The sequence below is a fragment of the Heptranchias perlo genome, chromosome 5 (genome assembly GCF_035084215.1).
Source record: "Heptranchias perlo isolate sHepPer1 chromosome 5, sHepPer1.hap1, whole genome shotgun sequence".
NCBI lineage: Eukaryota > Metazoa > Chordata > Chondrichthyes > Hexanchiformes > Hexanchidae > Heptranchias > Heptranchias perlo.
Genome location: NC_090329.1, coordinates 4,520,617 through 4,542,382, shown reverse-complemented (window position 1 = coordinate 4,542,382; position 21,766 = coordinate 4,520,617). Strand labels below are relative to the sequence as shown.

The window sequence follows — 21,766 nt, the reverse complement described above, 5'->3', positions numbered from 1 at the left end:
GGAACATCTTGCGAATAGTGACCACAATGCGATTGAATTTGATATTAGGTTTGAGAGGGAGAAGCAAGAGTCATAAACCTAGAACTCAGTGGATTTAATGTAAGTAAAACAATGATAATGGAGAAAATAATGGGATTTAAGACAGACAAATCTCCAGGACCTGATAGTTTCTAATCATAGAATATGAAAAGAAACATATGGGGAAATAGTAAATGCATTAGTTGTAATTTTCTAAAGCTCTCAAGATTTGGAAATTGTGCCTTCAGATTGTAAAATTGCAAATGTCACTCCATTGTTTAAGACAGTAGAGAGAGAGAAACCAAGGAACTACAGAACTGTATTTTTAATTCATTCTCATGATGTGGGCGTTGCTGCTGAGTCCGGCATTTATTGCCCATCCATAGTGGCTTTGAGAAGGTGGTGAAGGGCCTTCTTCTGACCCACTGTATCATTATTTAATATAACTCACTGGCTTGCTAGACCACTTCAGAGAGCAGTTAAAATTTATCCACGTTGGTGTACGACTGGAGTCACATATAAACCAGACCGAGTAATAGCAGCATGTTTCGTTCCCTAAAGGACATTAGTGAACCAGTTGGGTTTTTAATGACAATCCTCCAGCTTCATGGCCACTTTTACTTTACCAGCTTTTAATTTCCAGATTTATAAAAACAGCTGAATTCAAATTCTCAATATGGCATTGTGGGATTTGAATTCATGTTTTCTGGATAATTAGTCTCGGCCTCTGGATTACTAGTCCAGTAACATAATAATTGTGCTGCAGTACCTCTTTGTCAGTTTAACATAATTTGTGGGGCATTTACTGGAATCTATCATCAGCATTTGAACAATTATGAGCTGATCAAAGAGAGTCAGCATGGATTTGTGAAATGGAGGTTATGTCTGACATATCTAGTTGAATTTTTTGAAGAGGTCACTAACATGGCGAACAGGCGAGCATCTATGGATGTTGTCGAGGTGAACTTCCAGAAGGCACTTGATAAAGTTCCGCACAAGAAATTATTAGCAAAAATGAGAACGCATGGAATTGGAGATATTCTTGGGACATGGGTTAGTAATTGGTTGGGAGACAGAGAGTAGGGATAAAGGGAATGTACTCTCTGATTGGCAGGATGTTGCAAATGGTGTTTACAGGGAGCTGTACTGGGGGCTCAGATTTTCACCATAATTATTAATGACTTTGATGAAGGAATAGAGATTTGTATATCCAAGTTTGCAGATAACACTAAGTTAGAAGGAACAGTAAATTGTGTAGATGGGAGCAAGAAGTTACAAAGGGACACAGACAGATTAAGTGATTGGGCAAAACTGTGGCAGATGGAGTTCATTGTGGGCAGATCAAGAAAGACAAATCAGAATATTTTCCTAATGGCGAGAATCTGGGAGCTGTGGAGGAGCACAGTGATTTGTGTCCAGATACACAAATCACTAAAAGCTAGTGCACATGTACAAAAAGTAATCAAAAAGACTAATAGAATGCTAGCCTTTATCTCAAGGGGGTTGGAATAAAAGGGGAGGAAGTTATGCTTCAGTTGTACAGAGCCTTGGTCAGATCCCATATGGAGTATTGTGTTCAGTTCTGGACACAGCATCTCAGGAAGGGTATATTGGCCTTGGACGGGGTACAGCACAGATTCACCAGAAAGATGCCAGGGCTTAAATCGTTAAATTATGAGTACAGATTGCATTAACTTGGCTTGTAAGTTCTATCCCTTGAGTTTAGAAGGTTGAAGGGTGATTTAATTGAAGGCCTAGAAATTGGATTGCACCCAATTGGGGCGTGCTCCCAATACAGTGCATGCTGCATATGCCTAACGAGGCTGGCGGCAGGACGTTGCAAAATTGGTCCAACAGCCTCATTGGTTTACTACCTGTGAGCTGCAGGCACCAGTTGCAGCCCCAGAGGCAGCTTGCCAGTACCGGGAAGAACGCAGCTCACTGACCAAGGCCGAGAGGAAATTGAGCGGAGGGTGAGTGGCGGCCGGCAGCAGCCCGTGAATTTAATGTGGAGCCACGATGAGCTTTCCTGCTTCTCGCTGCTCCATTAAAAGATATGTAAAAAACTAAAAACTTACCTTTCGGGAGTCAGCCACCTGTGGTTCCTTTAAGGACTGTTGGTTTGCCTGCCAAGTGCCTGAGAATACTGACCACAGTGTACATGGAGCACGTTGTGGTCAGTCGCTAATGAATTTTGTAAATGGGGTCTGAAGCAGGCCTTAGGCCCCCTATTTGCAAATGCAAAAGGCCTAACACCTGTTTCAGGCACAGGCTCTGGATGCCTATACCAATATGGCAGGCAACGCACTTCAGGCTCAGAATGTTTGCGTGCACGCCACCCACCATATTGGACAGTTAGGCATCTGTTTTATGCCTGAAAGCTTAGTCAAAGAAATAGAAAGCAATAGTGTACTTTACATGATGTCTGTATATAGCCCATAACTGAGGAAAGCCAAAATCAAAATGCAAATATGTCATTTGCTTTTTGAAAGCTGTCCAGGTGCTTAAAAGCTGCAGCATGTTATTTCTTTTTTAATGTTTGGAATGGAAGAAACTTACCAAAATAATAATGGTAAGGTCACCAACTTGGTTTGATTATCTTTGTAGCTAAAATTGAGAAATGTGCTTTATTGACAATGCAACTGAAGTCCGTGCTACACTGATTGCATGTTTAGCATAAGGTAGCAGTGCAGAACAGGGGAAACAGAGTTAAATGGAAAGTGCATGAAAGGATCTCAATATCAGCTGCAGAGAAGAAAGCATGTATCGATGTGATATTCAGTAAGTCTTAATTCTAAACCCACTATAAAAAAAAGTCTGTGTTTTGCTGCACAATAGCTTTAATGGCTTTCGAAGCAGCTAACATAGACTAATATTATTAAATTCCCTCCAGTTTCTGCAGTATAGTACTTCAACATCACCCCCAATGGCAAAGCTGAGATTAGTAATGCAAAATGGGAGGAATCACGGTCACTGGCTCATGCCCTCCTACTATAAGGCACACCATTTTTGTGCTCTGAAGCAAAAATAGATTTTTGTTGGGCAAGGATATTAAGGGTTGCGGAACCATGGCGGGTAGATGGAGTTAAGACACAGATCAGCCATGATCTAATTGAATGGCGGAACAGGCTCGAGGGGCTGAATGGCCTACTCCTGTTTCCTATGTTCCAACGACATAGAATGTTTTGTGATACGCCAGGCTGCAGGTGCAGCTTCATTGTCTTAAACAATGGACAGCCTTTTTCATTCTGTGCCAGCTTTCTGACAGCATTCTGTTTGCATTTAGAGCAGAAGCATTCCGTGTCTTGCTTGAAAGTAACCGAGCAATGCATTAAGGATCAAAACGTATGCAACAGGCACTTAACTCCACAGAAGAAGGCTTGTCCTAACGTTCGTAAACATTGCAACCTCAACAATTGTCACAGTGCAATTCGATCCTTTTACACGAAAATCTCCTCAGACCTTGCTCAGATGTTAGTGTTCTGTGGATGCCATCCATCCGATGACCTTTGTCGACAAGCAAAGGAAACTCTTCACAACAATTCCTGTGCCAATCGCATGGACACAAAGCCCACGTGTCTACACCTGAGAGACAAGTGCCTCAGCGAAGAAATATGCAGGTTAGTACAGACTTAAAAATGTCAAATATCTGTACCAATCCTACCTGAGTAATGTCGGGCTGTCGAAACTCAACTCTGATTGGCATGGACCCAAAGCACAAACTACCTCTGACTGAGATCGATAGATTTTTGTTAGGTAAGGGTATCAAAGGATATGGAGATGAGGCAGATAAATGGAATTGAGGTACAGATCAGCCATGACCTAATTGAATGGCAGAGCAGGTCAGAGGGAGCTGAATGGCCTATTCCTGTTCCTGTGATTTGACACTAATTGGTTACCTTGTCCAAAGAAGCCATAGGATGGCTGATGTGGAAAATGGACAAATGTCACACTCATGCAGTAGGGTATGATCTACTGAGGTTCTGGCTGAAACCTGGCAAAGTGAAACTGTTGTTAGGCATAGTACAGACAGGTTAATTCCAGTGATCCAGATTTCCAGGTTAATTGCAAGGCTATTTTTCCCTTTCCACCTCCCTGGTGCTATGTAGAATCACAGAAAGTTACGACACAAATGGACGCCATCGTGTCCAAGCCGGCCGAGAAAGAGCTATCCAGTTTAATCCCACTTTCCAGCACTTGGTCCGTAGCCCTGTAGGTTACGAAACCTCAAGTGCACATCCAAGTACTTTTTAATTGAGCTTCTGCCTCTACCACCCTTTCAGGCAGTGAGTCCCAGACTCCTGCCGTCTTCTGGATGAAAAAAATTCTCCTCAGTTCCCCTCTAATCCTTCTACCAATTACTTTAAATCTATGCCCCCTGGTCACTGACCCCTCTGTTAAGGGAAATAGGTCCTCCCTATCCACTCTATCTGGTCCCGTCATAATTTTATATACCTCAATTAAATCTCCCCTCGGCCTCCTTTGTTCCAAAGAAAACAACCCCAGTCTATCCAATCTTTTCTCACAGCTAAAATTCTCCAGCCCTGGCAACATCCTCGTAAATCTCCTCTGTACCCTCTCTAGTGCAATCACATCTTTCCTGTAATGTGGTGGCCAGAACTGTATGCAGTACTCAAGCTGTGGCCTAACCAATGTTTTATACAGTTCTAGCATAACCTCCCTGCTCTTATATTCTATGCCTCAGCTAATAAAGGAAAGTATCCCATATGCCTTTTTAACCACCTTATCTACCTGTCCTGCTACCTTCAGGGATCTGTGGACATGTACTCCAAGGTCCCTCACTTCCTCTACACCTCTCAGTATCCTCCCATTTATTGTGTATTCTCTTGCCTTGTTTGCCCTCCCCAAATGCATTACCTCACACTTCTCTGGATTGAATTCCATTTGCCACTTTTCTGCCCACCTGACCTGTCCATTGATATCTTCCTGCAGTCTACAGCTTTCCTCCTCACTATCAACCACACGGCCAATTTTTGTATCATCTGCAAACTTCTTGATCAAGCAGGTTAATAAGGCCATAAAAAGGCAAACCAAGCACTGGAGTTCATTTCTAGGGGGATAGAATTGAAAAGCAGAGAAGTTATGTTAAACTTGTATGGAACCTTGGTTAGACCACACTACGAACACTGTGAACTGTTCTGGGGGGTGATTTTAGGGGACAATTGCAGCTGCGTTGGGGGCAGGGGGGCTTCGAAAATCACGGAAATCCCCTTTGGGTTCGGAAGTCGGCTCCAACCCACCGACTTCCGAGTTTCCCAGGGACCCACCTGTGTGCGCGTGCGTGACCCGAAAATGGAAATCCCACCGGCAATTAAAGCCAGTGGGATGACAGTTAAAGAGTCAAATGTACCTCATTGAGGAACTCAAGGCACTTTACCCGTGACAGAGTAAATGATTAGAAAGATTTTTAAATAACCTGGGTGGCTTGCCCACTGCTTCTGATTCATGACTGGTGAAATCAGGGCCGAATCAGGGAACAAGAAACTAAATAAATTAAATTTTTAAAAATGGAAGGAAGTGAAAACACGAAATGAGCCTACCTTTGCACCCTGCTCCGAAGTCCGACATCTCCCGCTCCGATGTCCCCCTCTTCACACCCTCCCAATGTCCCCCTCTTCAACCCCCCGATGTCCCCCTCTTCACCCCCGATCTTCCCCTCTCCCCCCGATCTTTCCCTCTCCCGCGATCTTCCCCGATCGTCTCCTGATCTTCCCCTCTCCCCCCCATCTTCCCCTCTTGCCCCCATCTTCCCCTCTCCCCACTGATCTTCCCTTCTCCCCGCGATCTTCCCCTCTCCCCCTCGATCTTCCCTTCTCTCCCGATTTCCCCCCGCTCCAGTCTTCCATTCCATCACCGGATGTTGATTTGCTCTCTTTCTCTGCCCGCCCCACCCCACGTTGCAGCTCCTGACAGCAGCCAGCCTGTCAATTAGGGTTGCTGCCAGGTGCGAAACCCAGAGAGGATGTTAATCATCACCAATCAACATGCCTCAAAGGTAGTGATCTCAGGATTACTACCGGTGCCACGTGCTAGTGAGTATAGGAACAGGAGAATAGACAGGATGAATGCATGGCTGCAGGGATGGTGCAGGAGGGAGGAGTTTAGATTCCTGGGACATTGGGACCGTTATGGGGAAGGTGGGAACTGTACAAGCGGGACGGGTTACACCTGAGCAGGACCAGGACCGATGTCCTCGCGGGGTACTTGCGAGTGCTTTTGGGGAAGGTTTAAACTAGAATGGCAGGGGGATGGAGACAGAGGAGGGGGAAACAAGGATAGAAACAAAAGACAGAAAGGGAAGAAGCAATAGTGGAAAGCAGAGAAAACAAGGGCAAAAAACAAATAGGGCCATAGTGCAAAATAAAACTCAGATGACTAACAATCTTAAAAAGACAAGTCAAAATGCATTGCGTCTTAATGCGCGGAGCATTCGCAATAAGCTAGATGAATTAACAGCGCGGATAGATATTAACGGTTATGATATAGTTGCGATTACGGAGACATGGCTGCAGGGTGACCAAGGATGGGAACTGAACATCCAGGGGTATTCAATATTTAGGAAGGACAGGCAAAAAGGGAAAGGAGGTGGGGTAGCATTGTTAGTAAAGGAGGAAATCAATGCAATAGTGAGGAAGGATATTGGCTCGGAAAATCACAATGTGGAATCTGTATGGGTGGAGCTAAGAAACACCAAGGGGCAGAAAACATTGGTGGGGGTTGTCTATAGGCCCCCAAACAGTAGTGGAGATGTGGGGGAGGGCATTAAACAGGAAATTAGAGACACATGTAAGAAGGGTACAACTATAATCATGGGTGACTTTAATTTAAATATAGATTGGTCAAACCAAATGAGCAATAATACTGTGGGGGAGGAATTCCTGGAGTGTGTACGTGATGGTTTTCTAGACCAATACGTTGAGGAACCAACTAGAGAACAGGCGATCCTAGACTGGGTATTGTGCAATGAGAAAGGATTAATTAACAATCCTGTTGTGCAGGGTCCCTTAGGGAAGAGCGACCATAACATGATAGAATTCCTCATTAAGATGGAGAGTGAAGCAGTCGAATCCGAAACTAGGGTCCTGAATCTAAATAAAGGAAATTATGAAAGTATGAGGTGTGAGTTGACTATGATAGATTGGGGAACTTTACTAAAAGGGATGACGGTGGATAGGCAATGGCTAATATTTAAAGAACGTGTGCAGGAATTACAACAATTATTCATTCCTATCTGGCACAAAAATAAAACAGGAAAGGTGGCTCAACCGTGGCTTACAAAAGAAATTAGGGATAGTACTAGATCAAAAGAGGAGGCATATAAAATTGCCAGAAAAAGTGGCAAGCCTGAGGAATGGGAGCAGTTCAGAATTCAGCAAAGGAGGACCAAGAAATTGATTAAGAGGAGAAAAATAGAGTATGAGAGTAAACTAGTAGAGAACATAAAAACTGACTGTAAAAGCTTCTATAAATATGTCAAGAGAAAAAGATTATTGAAGACAAATGTAGGTCCTTTAGTCAGAAATGGGGGAAATTATAATGGGGAACAAAGAAATGGCAGAACAATTAAACACATACTTTGGTTCTGTCTTCACAAAGGAGGACACAAATAACTTCCCGGAAATGTTAGGGAACCAAGGGTCTGGTGAGAGGGAGGAACTGAAGGAAATCAGTATTAGTAAAAAAATGCTAGGGAAATTAATGGGGCTAAAGGCTGACCAATCCCCAGGGCCTGATAATCTACATCCCAGAGTACTAAAGGAAGTGGCCCTGGAAATAATGGATGCATTGGTGATCATCTTCCAAAATTCTATAGACTCTGGAACAGTTCCTACAGATTGGAGGGTGGCAAATGTAACCCCACTATTTAAAAAAGGAGGGAGAGAAAAAACAGAGAATTACAGACCAGTTAGCCCAACATCAGTAGTGGGGAAAATGCTAGAGTCTATTATAAAAGATGTGATAACAGAACACTTGGAGGGCATTAACGGGATTGGACAAAGTCAGCATGGGTTTATGAAAGGGAAATCATGCTTAACAAATCTACAGGAGTTTTTTGAGGAGGTAATTAGTAGAATAGATAGGGGAGAACCAGTGGATGTGGTGTACTTGGATTTTCAGAAGGCTTTTGAAAAGGTCCCACACAAGAGGTTAGTGTGCAAAATTAAAGCACATGGGATTGGGGGGAATATACTGGCATGGATTGAGAATTGGTTGACAGACAGGAAACAGAGAGTAGGAATAAATGGGTCTTTTTCCGGGTGGCAGGCAGTGACTAGTGGGGTACCGCAGGGTTCAGTGCTTGGGCCCCAGCTATTCACAATATATATCAATGATTTGGATGAGGGAACTAAATGTAACATTTCCAAGTTTGCAGATGGCACAAAGCTGGGGTGGAATGTGAGCTGTGAGGAGGACGCAAAGAGGCTCCAATGTGATTTAGACAAGTTGGGTGAGTGGGCAAGAACATGGCAGATGCAGTATAACGTGGATAAATGTGAGGTTATCCACTTTGGTTGTAAAAGCAGAAAGGCAGATTATTATCTGAATGGTGATAGATTGGGAAAAGGGGAGGTGCAACGAGAGCATTCAGGTGCAGCAAGCAGTTAGGAAGGTGAATGGTATATTGGCATTCATTGTAAGAGGATTTGAGTACAGGAGCAGGGATGTCTTACTGCAGTTGTACAGGGCCTTGGTGAGACCACATCTGGAGTATAGTGTGCAGTTTTGGTCTCCTTATCTGACGAAGGATGTCCTTGCCATGGAGAACCAGGGGTCACAGTCTCAGGATATGGGGTATGCCATTTAGAACCGAGATGAGGAGAAATTTCTTCACTCAGAGGGTGGTGAACCTGTGGAATTCTCTACCGCAGAAGGCAGTGGAGGCCGATTTATTAGATGTATTCAAGAAGGAGATAGATATATTTCTTAATGTTAAAGGGATCAAGGGATATGGGGAAAAAGCGGGAACAGGGTACTGAGTTAGACGATCAGCCATGATCATTTTGAATGGCGGAGCAGGCCCGATGGGCCGAATGGCCTCCTCTTGCTCCTATTTTCTATGTTTCTATGTTTCTGTGCGATCGTGTCGGAAACGGTAAGTTTTTTTTATGCGGGTTTGCTACGCGCACCTTCACCACCACCGCCCACCCCCACTGCCAACCCGCCATCATTGCAAAATTGAGCCCCTGGTCTCCATATTATAAAAAGGATAAAGAGGCACTGGAGAAGGTGCAAAAATGATTTCCTCGGATGATACCAGAACTGAGAAGTTATACCTATCAGGCATGATTGAACAGACTGGGATTCTTTTCTCTAGAAAAGAGAAGACTGAGGAATGATCTGATAAAGATCTTTAAGATTATGAAAGGGTTTGATAGAGTAGACGTAGAGAAGATGTTTCCACTTGTGGGGGAGACCAGAACTAGGGTTCATAAATATAAGATCGTCACTAATAAATCCAAAAGGGAATTCCGGAAAAACCTCTTTACCCAGAGAGTGGTCAGAATGTGGAACTCGCTCCCACAAGTGAATCATGTACAAAGGGACACCTCCAAAAAAGGGACACTCATTGATGGTCCCAAATAATTTACTGTACAAAGAAGGACCGTTTTGAAAATAGGGACACCTGCAAATAAAGGACACCTGATGCAAGTCCCTGAGGTGTCCCTAATTTACAGGTTTCACTGTCGTTGAGGCGAATAGCATAGATGCATTTAAGGGGAAGCTAGATAAACATATGAGGGAGAAAGAAATAGAAGGATATGTCGATAGGGTTAGATGAAGTAGGGAGGGAGGAGATTCATGTGAAGCATAAACACCAGCATGGACCTGTTGGGCCGAATGGTCAGTTTCTGTGCTGTACATTCTATGTAATTCTATGTAATCACTGTCAGCTACTCCACCAAAGCACCCACATTCTCCAAACATTTCACAAGATTCTCACTGACACACTTCCCTCTTTCTAGCTGGAGAAGGTGGCACACACTAAAAGGCAACAGGACGAGTCCTCCTTCCACAAGGCAGGCAACAACAGTGCAACATCAGCAAAATCTAGCTCTTTTTAGACAAAGTGAACCATTCCAGAATGGTAAATCACTCCAAGAAACAGCCAGAAGTTAACCAGCAGCCTGAAGTGACTAACCAGCAACTAACTTATGAATTCTGCATGATGCCTTTAAATAGCGCTGGTGAGGGGTCCTATCTGCCGATTAACGCCACGTGTTGCTGAATGAGTTCAGCACGTGACAAGTCAGGCACTGGGGCAGACCAAAATCAGAAAAGGGTCCTACAAAAAGCACAAGACCCTAATTTAAACAGTTTATTCTGCTGTTTGTATAATTCCAATGGGCCGCTCCTAATGCTAATGGAGTTGCCTATACCAACATGGCGGACAGTGCACTTCCTGTCTGGCATTGTCCATTGGAGGCTTAGGAGGCCGTTAACGCCCATTTTTCAGGCACTGAAACTAGTTCCTCTGTTGGGGGAATCCAGAACAAAGGGCATAATCTTAAATTTAGAAATAGGCCATTTAGGAGTGAAATCAGGGAGCACTTTTGCACAAAATGGGTAATGGAATTGTGGATCGCTCTCCCCCAAAAGGTGAAGATGCTGGGTCAATTGAAATTTTCAAGACTGAGATCGATAGATTTTTATGTGACAAGAGTATCAAGGAAGGTGGAGAAAAGGCAGGTACATGAAGTTGAGGTACAGATCGGCCATGATCTGATTGAATGGTGGCGGACCAGGCTCGAGGGGCTCAATGGCCTTATGGTTCTTACGTTCCTATATCTGCTTTTTTCTGCAATCTGTTAAATTCAGTTGTAATAGCCCATCGCAGTGACGTTGTTGAAAATGAAAAATTGGGCGAGTAATCTTTCATATTACCTTGATATGATAGAAAAGTTGAAGAGCTTGCTAATTATAACTGACAAGAGCTTGTTAACTTTATAGGTAGATTTTACAAATTCGTGCTCCTGTTGCTGTGTTTCGGCATCAGGCCTAGATATTAGGAATTCAGCTGTGGAGGTCAGTACATCTACAGGATTTTCCAACCATTAAAATTAATCGACATAAAATCCCGTGAAATATGCTGACCTCCGAGCACAAATATCCAATATGTACTCCCAGCATATGGAGCTCTGCACGGGGCTCGGATTCATACAACCTATTCTCATGGTCAAGCTTTCTCAACAATTATTGATCTAGCCTTCTCAGCACTAAAGATAACACACTATTTTTTTAACTTCCAATCAATTCTGTTTCTATCTTGCAGTGTTTCAGTCACTGCTTCTCTACACAATGTTTAATTAATCACGGTGATACCTTCAGCAGAAAGAACTTTGTTTTTAATGACATCTACCACAGGTTCGGCCTCAGCTGGAGTATTGTGTTCAATTCTGGACACCACACTTTAGGAAGGATGTGAAGACTAGAGAGGGTGCAGAGTAGATTTACTAGAATGGTACCAGGGATGAGGGAGTTCAGTTACACGGAGAGACTGGAGAAGTTGGGATTGTTCCCCTTCGGGCAGAGAAGGTGAAGAGGAGATTTGATAGAGGTGTTCAAAATTATGAATGATTTTCATAGAGTAAATAAGGAGAAACTGTTTCCAGTGGCAGAAGGGTCAGTAACCAGAGGACACAGATTTAAGGAGCCAGAGGTGAGATGAGGAGAATTTTTTTTACGCAGCGAGTTGTTATGATCTGGAATGCACTGCCTGAAAGGGCGGTGGAAGCAGATTCAATAATAACTCTCGAAAAGGAATTGGATAAATACTTGAAGGAGAGAAATTGGAGTGTGATGGGGGAAGAGCAGGGGAACGGGGCTAAATTGATGGCTCTTTCGAAGGGCCGGCACAGGCACGATGGGGCGAATGGCCTTCTTCTGTGCTGTAAGATTCTATGATTCTAAGATTATTTATGAAGCAAGGAAAAGAGAGGGCCCAATTACACGTTCTTTAAAGGACTTCTGTTCCAACAACAGGATAAGAAGACAAATGCCCATTTAATATGATCCAGTGTTTGGAATCTAATATGAAAAATGGCAAACTATTACTATTGCAGGATCAAAGGATATGGAGCAATGGGGGGTAAAATGGAGTTGAGGTGCAGGGTCCGCCATGATGTAATTGAATGATAAAGCCGGCTCGATGGGCTGAATGGCCTGCTCCTGCTCCTAATATTCCTATGTTCCTAAATCAATAGATAAGTCTGAGGTCATCATGCTGAAGCTATATAGTGCTCGGGTCAATCTGTCTCTTGAATATTACATTCAATTCTTACCATCAACACACAGAGTTACTGGCACAAAAATATTGCCCTCATTTGAGGTAACACCTTTCCAGGCCATAGTAATTGTTTAATTTTCTTGTGCTTGATCTTGACCAAAGAGTTACATTGATTAAAAGGGTACATTACTTCTACGGGTTCAATACAACCAAAGCTAAAGCACAGCAGGAGTATAAAAGAAGTTTAATTTCTATGAGTATGTTATTACAAGAAACCAATTTAATATTTATGCCTTCAGGTCAAGATATGAATTGTTTCAAGCAAAGTGTTGGGGCCATATGACAAGAATATGCCATCAAGAATATGATAAAGGCTGCTTTTCAGGACTCAACTGGGACAAATGGGCCTGCACAGCCAATGCGGAGTGTATGGCAGCGTACATCAGTACCCGTGGCACTCTTCTTCAGCTGGAATGCACATGCAGTGGTGTTACAAAAGATGACCAACCCCTTTGTGAACTATTCCAGCACATGCTAAACTATCAAACGTGTTTCAGTAAGTTATGTCATACTTTTTATTTCATTTCCCCTCCACTGTTCCCTCCTCCCCTCTAGAAAGTACTGGGCCTTGGTGGGGTTTGGATTCACAGGCTATATCTCCCCTCTGGTACCTCACCTTCATGCCTGAACCTAAACAGTGAGCATTGACAGGGTATTTGTCCATGGAGACATTATGCTCCTTCCCAATGCTAAGCTCCCTCAATATCTATACATCTGCACTTTCCCATAGGAGGCACTGGATAACAATCTGAAGTAGGAACCCTGGCTGATTATTTCTCCTCCATAACCCATGACTGCTGATTTTAGCACAGCTCTCATGCATTGGCTGAAATTACCTAACATAGAACAAGTCAATAATCATATCTGGGATATTCCTACTGTGCATAGTTTAATTCCACATTACACAGTGCATATTTCAGTGTACTTTTCTGACATCTCATTACCAGTGAGGAGCCTCACAAGCTGGAAGGAAATATCAGAAATTTGGGTGCAATTAGCACACATCAGGAAATTGCAGGCCTACGGCCTTTGATTGTCCATCCATTAAAATTAATGGTGAGAGATTCATGTGCAGCACATGGTCGAATTTCCAATATGCACTACTGACATTAAAGACTGACTAAATGGATAATTGTTGGGTCATTTTTATTTGACGTATGAATATTATTTCTTATTATATTAGTAGGTGGTACAAAATGAGTACCATACTTCATTCTCCCAGAGGGATCTTGATATCCACTTGGTATCTACCCTAGTGGGAACTATGCTAATGGAGGCGGGGTGTAAATACTGACACTTAAAATAAATAGGTTAATGCCTCGATCATCTTTACCCTAGATTGCAATGGGCTGCATCACTGCAGTTTAAAGAACTTGAAAGAACTTACATTTATATCACAACTTTCAGAACCTCACGACATCCCAAAGTGCTTCACAGCCAACGAATTACGTTTTGATGTAGGGAAATGCGACAGACAATTTGTGCACGGCAAAGTCCCACAAACAGCAATGAAATAAATGTCCAATTTTTTATTATTACTGTTTCTAGTGATGTTGGTTGAAGGATAAATAATGGCCAGGAGAATTCTCCTAATCTTCTTCAAACAATGCCATGGGATCTTTTATGTTCACCTGAGAGGACAGGCAGGACCTCGGTTTAACATGTCATAAGAACATAAGAAATAGGAGCAGGATAGGCCATACGGCCCCTCGAGCCTGCTCCGTCACTCAATCAGATCATGGCTGATCTTCTACCTCAACTCCACTTTCATGCCCGATCCCCGTATCCCTTGATTCCCTTAGTGTCCAAATATCCATCGATCTCAGACTTGAATATACTCCACGACTGAGCATCCTCAGCCCTCTGGGGTAGAGAATTCCAAAGATTCACAACCCTCTGAGTGAAGAAATTTTTCCTCACCTCAGTCCTAAATGGCCGACCCCTTATCTTGAACCTCTCCAGCCAGGGGAAACAGCCTCTCAGTATCTACCTTGTCAAGCCCTCTAAGAATTTTATACGTTTCAATGGGATCACCTCTCAATCTTCTAAGCCCTAGAGAATATTGGCCCATTCTACTCAATCTCTCCTCAAAGGACAAACCTGTTATCCCCGGAATCAATCTAGTGAACCTTCATTGCATCCCTTCTATGGCAAGTATATCCTTTCTTAGGTAAGGAGACCAAAACCATACACAGTATTCTAGGTGTGGTCTCACCAGAGCCCTGTATAATTGCAACAAGATGTCCTTACTCTTATACTCCAAACCCTTTGCAATAAAGGCTAACATACCATTTTCCTTCCTAATTGTGTCACCTGAGAGACAGTGCAGCACACCCACAGTACTGTACTGGAGTGTCAGCCTAGATTATGCGCTAAGGTCTCTGGAGTGGGGCTTGGACGCATGACATTCTGATTCAGAGGCGAGAGTGCTACCACTGACCAAGGCTGACACCTTAAGGTTACAATCATAAAGACCAAAGTAATAATTTCCAGCCTATAAAGAATCAAACCTACAACAGCTGAAGTCTTTATTCCTTAAAGGCTAGAAATTACTCTAGATTAATTAGCAGATGAATGCTTAATGTGTTCAGGTGACCTTCTCTGTCCACTATTTTAACTGGCATAAAGACTACCTTTTTTTTTCTTTTTAATTTAGTTTTGATAAACATAATACAATGTTCTGGTTGGTTATCAAGAAGAGGCTTCATACATCAAACACATGTCCAAACCTTTGAAATATCCCTGACAAAATAGGATGAGATTAATAGTAATAATAGCAAAAAATACATAAATAGAATGATTTTCAAACAGGAAATTAATTTGATGTCTCTGGAAACTGAGTAAATAACAAACTCTGCAGAAACAACTAGTATGGTCCTGTATGGTGAATGGGATGTTCACAACATTCTTCCCATACAAAAACATCCATCCCAAAGGTGACATGAGGAAAAGCTTTTTTACACAGCGAGTGGTTAGGATCTGGAATGCACTGCCCGAGGGGGTGGTGGAGGCAGATTCAATCATGGCTTTCAAAAGGGAACTGGATAAGTACTTGAAAGGAAAAAAATTGCAGGAGGAGTGGGTCTAGCCAGATTGCTCTTGCATAGAGCCGGCACAGACTCGATGGGCTGAATGGCCTCCTTCCGTGCTGTAACCTTTCTATGATTCTATGATTCTAATCAAGATGTGAGCCTGTCAAGAGGATGGTTGTCAGTGCTGAGGAATCAAACATTTTTATTCTGTGTTTTGCAGTCAGTACATCCAGCAATCCCAGGTCAGTTGTTGCCATGTTAGATCAGCTGCAGTGGCCCAAAGATGTGACTTAACACTGATTTCAGAAGAGTAACTCATATATCAGCAGTTTGACCATTCCATTTCTCACACCAACTACCCTTATCACAACTGACCAAAATTGAAACTATAGCAGCAGTTAGCAAAGCACAGCGAGCAGTTCATAGTTTGTATTGTAGACAGTAAGAACTGAAGCTTTCCCAAATTGTTTTGCTCTAAACCATTAGTCATCAGAGAGAGAGGAAACTCACTCCATCCAAACTGAATTTTAGCCGAGATCCAAGAGGTGAAAGTTTTCTAATCCACTGGTCAGGCCTCAGCTGGAGTATTGTGTTCAATTCTGGACACCACATTTTAGGAAGGATGTCCAGGCCACGGAGAGGGTGCAGAGGAGATTTACTAGAATGGTACCAGGGATGAGGGACTTCAGTTATGTGGAGAGACCGGAGAATCTGGGGTTGTTCTCCTTAGAACAGAGAAGGTTAAGGGGAGATTTAATAGAAATGTTTACAATTATGAAGGGTTTTGATAAATAAGGAGAAACTGTTTCCACTGGTGGAAGGGTCAGTAACCAGAGGACACAGATTTAAGATAATTGGCAAAAGAACCAGAGGGGAGATGAGGAGAAATTGGAGTCGAGTTGTTATGATCTGGAATGCACTGCCTGAAAGGGCGGTGGAAGCAGGTTCAATAATAACTTTCAAAAGAGAATTGGATAAATACTTGAAAAGGGAAAATTTGCAGGGCTATGGGGAAAGATCAGGGGAGTGGGACTAATCAAAAAGTTGGTATGCAGGTGCAGCAGGTGATCAAGAAAGCCAACGGAATGTTGGCTTTTATTGCTAGGGGGATAGAATATAAAAACAAGGAGGTATTGCTGCAGTTATATAAGGTATTGGTGAGACCGCACCTGGAATACTGCATACAGTTTTGGTCTCCATACTTAAGAAAAGACATACTTGCTCTCGAGGCAGTACAAAGAAGGTTCACTCGGTTAATCCCGGGGATGAGGGGGCGGACATATGAGGAGAGGTTGAGTAGATTGGGACTCTACTCATTGGAGTTCAGAAGAATGAGAGGCGATCTTATTGAAACATATAAGATTGTGAAGGGTCTTGATCGGGTGGATGCGGTAAGGATGTTCCCAAAGATGGGTGAAACTAGAACTAGGGGGCATAATCTTAGAATAAGGGGCTGCTCTTTCAAAACTGAGATGAGGAGAAACTTCTTCACTCAGAGGGTGGTAGGTCTGTGGAATTTGCTGCCCCAGGAAGCTGTGGAAGCTACATCATTAGATAAATTTAAAACAGAAATAGACAGTTTCCTAGAAGTAAAGGGAATTAGGGGTTATGGGGAGCGGGCAGGAAATTGGACATGAAGCTGAGTTCGGATCGGTCAATGCCCTGTGGGTGGCGGAGAGGGCCCAGGGGCTATGTGGCCGGGTCCTGCTCCAACTTCTTGTGTTCTTTAGATTTGTGGTTGGGATCAGATCAGCCATGATCTTATTGAATGGCGGAGCAGGCTCGAGGGGCCGATTGGCCTACTCCTGCTCCAATTTCTTATGTTCTTATGTTCTTAATTGGATAGTTCTTTAAAAGAGCCGGCACAGGCACAATGGGTCGAATGGCCTCCTCCTGTGCGGTATGATTCTATGATTCACTGTGTCACCCAATCTTTATGACTGTGTATTTTCATATCAGAGTTCTGAAGTAATAAAATTTGGCACAATCAGACTCAATAACCTTACTGATCAGGTTTCTCTGCTAAACTATAAAAAACTATTTTTGATGTATCTTCGATCAATATCACTTGTTATTATTTTACTTTAGGCATTTTGTTCAAATCATTTTAAGACACATTATTACATAGAATTTTTTTTAGGTAGGGATGAAATTCAGTTTTTCTGTTAATAAAATTCCACTTAACTATTAAGCACTCACGAAATCAAGGATTAAGCTTCTGTAAGGATTTTCATTTCACGGATCTGACACTGTAGTTTGCTCATTTAGTGGCATGATTCTAAAACCTTTATATAAAAAATATTGAAATTTAATAGATTAGAAAATCACGTGGCTACAAAACTATTGTACTGCCACAAATCTTAATCAGATACTGCAGTACAGTTTAGAAAAGAAATCTGCAATTTTTTTTATTGCCTCAGCAATCTCAGAACAGATGAGCAAAACTTCCTTGCTGCTCTTTTCAGGTTTCTGCAGCTGCTGTACCTAAACCAAAATATAAAGTATCGTAGCAATTTCAGCACAGAAGAAGGCCTGTCAGTCTATTGGGCCAGTGCTAGTTTCACATTGCAACTGTCTGCTCTAATCCCTGTACCCTTTAATATTTTTCCTATTTGATAGTTTCTATAACTTCCTCTAAAACAATATGGAATTTCTGCAGGGGTTCTCCCAATCGATTGCTGTAACTTTGGCGGCAGATCCGTGGAAAGCCTGGAGGATTGTCACAAACCAAATTATTCAACATAAATAGGCAAGGACAATAAGATATTATAGATAGATGTCAGCCTCCACTCAGTGGTAGCACTCTCGCCTCTGAGTCAGAAGGTCATGGGTTTAATTCCCACTCCAGAGTCCAGTCTTCAGTGCAGTACTAAGGGAATCATTCAGATGAGATGTTAAACCAAAGTCCAGTCTGTTCTCTCTGGTGGACGTAAAAGATCCCATGGCACGATTTGAAGATGAGCAGCCGAGTTCTCCCGGTGTCATGGCCAGCATTTATCTCTCAACCAACACCTAAAACAGATGATCTGGTCATTATCACATTGCTGTTTGTGGGACCTTGCTGTGCACAAATTGGCTGCTGCATTTCCTACATTACAACAGTCACCACTTCAAAAGTACTTAATTGATTATAAAGCACTTTGGGACATCCTGAGTTGCGAAAGATGCTATATAAATGCAAGTTATTTATTTCTTTATAGTAATATTTCTTTTAAGTTTTTAAAACAAGTACCCACATACACAAATGTCGAAACATTGAGTTCATATTAAGAGAACTGAAATGATCATGGGGAAGATTTAGCAAAATTATTATCTAGACATTATTATTATTATAATTATTGCTGACATTTTTGATACTGGCAAAGATCACTATTTTGCCAACACTTGCACCTGGAGTGGAATTGGACACATTTGTTTCAATTGCAAAACCCAGGTAAGAAGCCAAGGTCCATAACGTAGGACACCACATGGTTAAAACATGGAGAAGGAGTGAAGATGAGATAAATAAGATGTTGTGATTAGAAGACATTAGATTTGAGTTTTTAAAGAAAGAAAGATGTGCTTTTCACGACCTCGGAACGTCCCAAAGTGCTTTACAGCCAATGAAGTACTTTTGTTTTGAAGTGTAGTCACTGTTGTAATGTAGGAAACGCGGCAGCCAATTTGCGCACAGCAAGATCCCACAAACAGCAATGTGATAATGATTGTAATAAAAGAGAAAGACTGAGGGGGGGTAAAGAGTTCTGCAAAGGTAAAGGGTTCTACAGTTTTAAAGCCCTGAGAAACAATCAGTTAAGAATTAGATACTTTGCACTTAGTCATTTCTACAAAATTATAGGCCCAGCACGGTGATCTCTGCACTGTGCGACACGTCACATTGACGTGACATTGCCAGTAAGGGAAATCTAAGGTTAGGAGAAACAATTTCCAAAATTTTACAAAACTCAATCATTGTTGTGCAATACAGAGGAGCAGCATTTAAAATTGGGATGTGACTGACTTAACTGAGATTCAAAAATACAGGTAAAATTATTAACGTATTTCCTATTGGGAAGTATTGGATGGTGCAGTCAGATGGTTGAGAATAAAAGATGCAATCACATGAGCTCAGGAGTATAAGGCTCAGAATATGACATGTACCAAGAATCAAAAGCCGACTTAAATTATTTGGAGGCCTTGGTGCAGGCAGTGGAGAGGAGGAGAGTCATCCTTTTATCCTGAGGGAGCAGGAAACCCTCCAGGCATCTACTCAAGAGGCAGTGTGAAGAGATTGCAGAGGATGTCAATGCCAGGAGCATTTCCCCAAGAACATTTCAATTGAACCCTTAGCATGCCATGGGTATGTTCACTCATCTGGTCACGATCTTGTTTTGCGGGGTTCAATGATGAGTTTACTTATCCAATGCCAACCCCTTCTTATCTGGACATGGATAGAAAGGTCAGAGATTGACTTCCTCACATCGATGATGTGACCATGTCAGTCTTGATATCTTTGATCTGGAAAGCTGCCTCTTTTGAAAGTTTTCAAAAGTACTCTCTGCTCCCAAAATGAATGATGAGGAGGCAGAAGAAAATAGGTCAGTGAAAGATTTAAATCTTAACATTTTTTAAACGTTTGAATGGGTAGGAAAGAATATATTAGTTTGTAAAAGCATGAAGTTAAAGTTAAAAAATAAAATCAGGTTAGCAAGAGAACAGGAAAAGGTAAGAACAGGTAAAAAGTATATTAGGGCAAACACAAGTAAAAACTATATTTTTACATATTTATCTTATGATTAATACTACAGTAATAAAGCTATCCCTGTTGATGAAATGGTTTTTTAACTGTAATATATGTTATTTTCAGTGTCTTAGTGTATGAGATGAAAACTTGCAAAACCAGTCAGCCCAGGTAGACAGACATTTCTGTGGAACTGCTAACAGGTCAAGGGTTGGAGGAGCACTTATATTAACTGTGACATCCTCCCTGGAATGGTCAACATATCAGCATGGTAGTTGTGTAGTTAAACCTTTGTGTAATATTACATCCTTGATGACTCAAGGATAATTACAGTTTTATTATTTTAATCTGAATAAATCATTGGTACCATGGCCTATGACAACCAGTTTCTTGCAATGAAAACAAAAGTAAATGTTTATTTGATTATTAACGTTTGCTCTGTAACTTGTGTCTTTATCATTCGCTCTGTAACTTGTGTCTTTATCATTTGCTCTGTAACTTGTGTCTTTATCATTTGCTCTGTAACTTGTGCCTTTATCATTCGCTCTGTAACTTGTGTCTTTATCATTCGCTCTGTAACTTGTGCCTTTATCATTCGCTCTGTAACTTGTGTCTTTATCATTCGCTCTGTAACTTGTGTCTTTATCATTCGCTCTGTAACTTGTGCCTTTATCATTCGCTCTGTAACTTGTGTCTTTATCATTCGCTCTGTAACTTGTGTCTTTATCATTCGCTCTGTAACTTGTGTCTTTATCATTTCTTTGCAGCTCAGATTTCAAGCCCAGCTGTTGAAGAAAAAAAGAGACAAGTGGTAGAAGAGCTCACTGTCGCAAGGTCGCCGATGACACTAAGCGGTATGTGAATTCAGCAAAAGATTTTGCCGCCTAACACATACGAAACATACTATTCCACTTTTGAAATAAGCTATGTTGACCATTATAGCTGCAAAATTTTATCCGTGGCTGATTACTGTGCATTACAAATCAGCCAGGAGTCCAAATGCCAATCAATAGGATAGAAACGTGATGTGCCCGCGCCTGTTAATGTCAATGCAGACAGCACGTAATATTCTTGCTGCCTGCTAATTATAATCAACCGTGCGTGCAACCAGCTTTATTCATTGGCTGCATGCCCATCGGGGAATCCGATATCGGGAGTGCGTGATGCCTCTTAAAGGCAGCCGGCACCTCTTAAAGGGAAGGTGCATTCTGGCTGCACAGAACAAGGAACGACTTGCTGAACAAATTGCTGAAGGAGGGAGAGAGAGAGCGAGCACCGAGGTGCACTGATGCTGCACTGGAGACCTTGGTGCAGGCAGTGGAGAGGAGGAGAGTCATCCCTTTATCCCCTAGGGAGCAGGAAACCCTCCAGGCATCTACTCAAGAGGCAGTGTGAAGAGATTGCAGAGGGTGTCAATTCCAGGAGCATTGCCCCAAGAACATGGTTGCAGTGCCGGATAAAAATCAATGATCTAACTAGAATTCTTAAGGTAAGAAGGCTTCTCTCATACTTTCTCATCACAGCTGCACCACTCACAGCCTCATTAATTACCATACTGTCAGTACTCACAACACTGCCCTCCCCCATTACCCTGCTCTGTCCCACAATCACTGCACCACACTTCACTAAACCTCCTTCTCCTCACACTCACACACTCACCACTATTACACCCTCACTTACTCACAACTC

General features: G+C 42.2%; 1 protein-coding gene across 1 annotated transcript in view; it reads left to right on the top strand.

Moving 5' to 3' along the window:
- The window catches only part of gfral (GDNF family receptor alpha like), a 31,859-nt gene extending 10,920 nt beyond the window's left edge, over positions 1-20,939 (top strand). Inside the window, exons 6-8 of the mRNA XM_067983946.1 lie at positions 3,305-3,638; positions 12,565-12,821; positions 20,845-20,939. Of these exons, the coding sequence (XP_067840047.1) occupies positions 3,305-3,638; positions 12,565-12,821; positions 20,845-20,939 (686 nt within the window). The remainder of the gene's footprint in view (positions 1-3,304; positions 3,639-12,564; positions 12,822-20,844) is intronic.
- The last annotated feature ends 827 nt before the right edge of the window (positions 20,940-21,766 follow it).